The sequence below is a fragment of the Corapipo altera genome, unplaced genomic scaffold, assembly GCF_003945725.1.
Source record: "Corapipo altera isolate COAL_440 unplaced genomic scaffold, ASM394572v1 171, whole genome shotgun sequence".
Lineage (NCBI taxonomy): Eukaryota > Metazoa > Chordata > Aves > Passeriformes > Pipridae > Corapipo > Corapipo altera.
This window is the reverse complement of record NW_020884972.1, coordinates 16,728-19,346: the sequence shown is the minus strand read 5'-3', so window position 1 is coordinate 19,346 and position 2,619 is coordinate 16,728. Positions and strand designations below refer to the sequence as shown.

Genomic DNA, 2,619 nt, shown 5'->3' with positions numbered 1-2,619 from the left:
CCCACACTGCCCACCCTGCACCCCAACATCCCTTACACCCTGCACCCCAACACCCCTTACACCCTGCACCCCAACATCCCTTACACCCTGCACCCCAACATCCCTTACACCCTGCACCCCAACACCCCTTACACCCTGCACCCCAACACCCACCCTGCTTTCCAGCACCCCAGCACCCCTTGCACACCTCCCCTATTTACACCCCATGTACCCCAACAGCCCCTTGCACCCCTTGCACACTCCCCCCTCTTCTTGCACCCCAACAACCCTTTGCACCCCCTTTACACACTGCTCCCTCCCCGCACCCCGACACTTCCTGCACCCTAAACACCCTTCGCACCCCTTTGCACACCCCTTACACGCCCCCTCTCTTCTCGCACCCCAGCCGCCTCTGCACGCCCCTTACACACCCCCAGCACCCCACGCGTGTTCTCCCACTGGCACCAGCGCAGATCCCGGCCCCCAGACCCCCATACGCGTACCCCCGGGGCACCCCAGCCCCCCGTACACCGCCGGTACCCCCCGACCCCATCCCCGGTACCCCGGGCGGGTCCCCCCGGAGCATCGCGAGCACCCCCGATCCCCGCACCCCCCGGAGCATCCCGGGGTACCGCGGCACCCGCATTCCCGCTACACCCCGAGTACCCCCGACCCCCGCACCCCCGGGGGTGCCCCCCGTGCCCCCCCGCGGGCACCTTGACCGAGTCCACGGGGTACATGACCGTGTGCTCCATGATTCCCGCCACCGCCCCGGCCACCATGTGCGTGCCGAGCGCGGCGCCGCTGGGCAGGCTCTCGTACTCGTCCCCCTCCGCCACGGCGGGGCCGGGGGGCGGCCCCGGCCCCGGGGGCGCTGCGGGGGCGCAGCTCAGCTCCATGCGCGGGGGGACGCGGGGGGACAGCACGGGGACGCGGCGGGGCCGGGCGGGCACAGGGACCGCGCGGCGCCACCGCCTCCCTTTAAAGCCGCGCCCCGCCCCGCCCCGACGCGCTCATTGGCTGATTCTCTGTAACGTCACTAGATTGGCAGCGCGGAGAACGAATGGTAAAGAGAGGTGACGGAATGAAGAGTGACGATTGGCTGCGCTGTTGGGGGGGCGGGCTCGGTGAGGGGGACGCGCGGTCCTAAAGTCCGGCTGAGGGCGGGGCTGGGGAGGGCGCGGGTCCTGCGCTGGAATTGCGCTGGATTTGCGCGGGAGGATGCGGCGCTCCGGCTCCAAAGCGTGGTTTAGGATGGAGAACGCGGTGTCAGACATGTGGGTGGCATAGGTGTAGTGTCCTCAGGAGGAAATAAAGTAATAAAGTAATAAATAAAATAAATGTAAGAAATAAAATAAAATAAGAAACAAAATAAGAAATAAAATAATAATAAGTAAGATAAGAATCTTATCTTATATAAAAGAATCTATAATAAGTAAAATAATAACAATCATAAATAAAATAATCAATAAATAAAATAAAAATATTAATATAAATAAAACAGCACAATAAAAAGAAATAAAATAAAATTATTTTACATAGTTATGGTTTATTGTTTTACTATTTTAATTATTTTATATTACGTATTTCTAAATTATTATTTATATCTTTTATATTATTATTTCTCTGTTCCACCGTGCAATCAGCCCAAAGCAGTTCAATTTGACCCTCTCAGAGAGCAGGAGGCAAAGTCTTCGTGGCCCAGGGCGCCGGGAACAGCCCTGACTTTATTTCATTCCTCCTCAAAGGATTATTTGGAATTCGACCTTGCGGGGAAGGAGGTGTTTGTGGCGTGAGCTGAAATCAAGGTTAACCATTTCCACGATAATGCGAAGCAATTTATTGCTGAGTGAGCCTCGGGGAGGAAGAAAAGCACCCTCAGAGCCCAGAAAAAAAGCAGGACAACAAAGTGGGGGTTTTTTCTCATCCATGAAATGAGGTGAGAAAATCCAGGTCTGCTCCTGCCCTCACCTCCCGGGAGGGATCTGGAGGGATTCTGCACGTGCTGTCCTGCTCCCTCATTCCCATGGTTGTGCTGGGAAGCCTCTGTTCCCGGCGGGAACATGGAGCAGCTGGAGAAAACAACAATGACAACAACAATGACATGGCCACGCCTGATTGATTTTGGGTACCTGGCAGTGCTTTCTGCACCCAAAGCGGGGTTTGTGCAGGAGGTGGGAGAGCTGGAGCTGAGACCTGGCCATCCCACCATCCCTGAGACCAGGAATCACCCACCTGGAGAAAGCAGAGACTCCAAAACCCTTCTCCAACACCAAATTTAACCCAGGAATTGCTAAACCCCCCCTTCCTTTCCCCCTGGCAGAAGCCACGGGATTATCACACCTTTGTTTCATCCTGAAGAGACTAAATCCGTGCTGCTGACACATCTGACACTGTGTTTTCCAGCCCAAGTGACATTTTAGAGCTGTGTCCCCCCCTGGAAACCCAGTAGACAGCTCGCCCTGGGTCTGCCACACACGAACCAAACGTGGCCACCAGAAACTTCCCCTTCTGTGACTCAGGGAAATGCCCGAAATAAAACTCACAGGGGAACATTTTCCACTATTGCTCCACAGGGTTTTATCTGGGTTTTCTCCTCCATAAACAAGAATCAAAGGCGCTTTAATCTCCTCCCCGTGC

General features: G+C 55.7%; 1 protein-coding gene across 2 annotated transcripts in view; it reads right to left on the bottom strand.

The window, feature by feature from the left end:
• The window catches only part of SLC25A37 (solute carrier family 25 member 37), a 14,602-nt gene extending 13,776 nt beyond the window's left edge, over nt 1-826 (bottom strand). The window contains exon 1 of one of the 2 annotated variants that reach the window (XM_027665186.1): nt 696-826. In XM_027665186.1, the coding sequence (XP_027520987.1) occupies nt 696-761 (66 nt within the window). In that variant the 5' untranslated portion in view covers nt 762-826. The remainder of the gene's footprint in view (nt 1-695) is intronic. The other variant, XM_027665188.1, reaches the window with a different exon arrangement.
• Nucleotides 827-2,619: the final 1,793 nt, after the last annotated feature.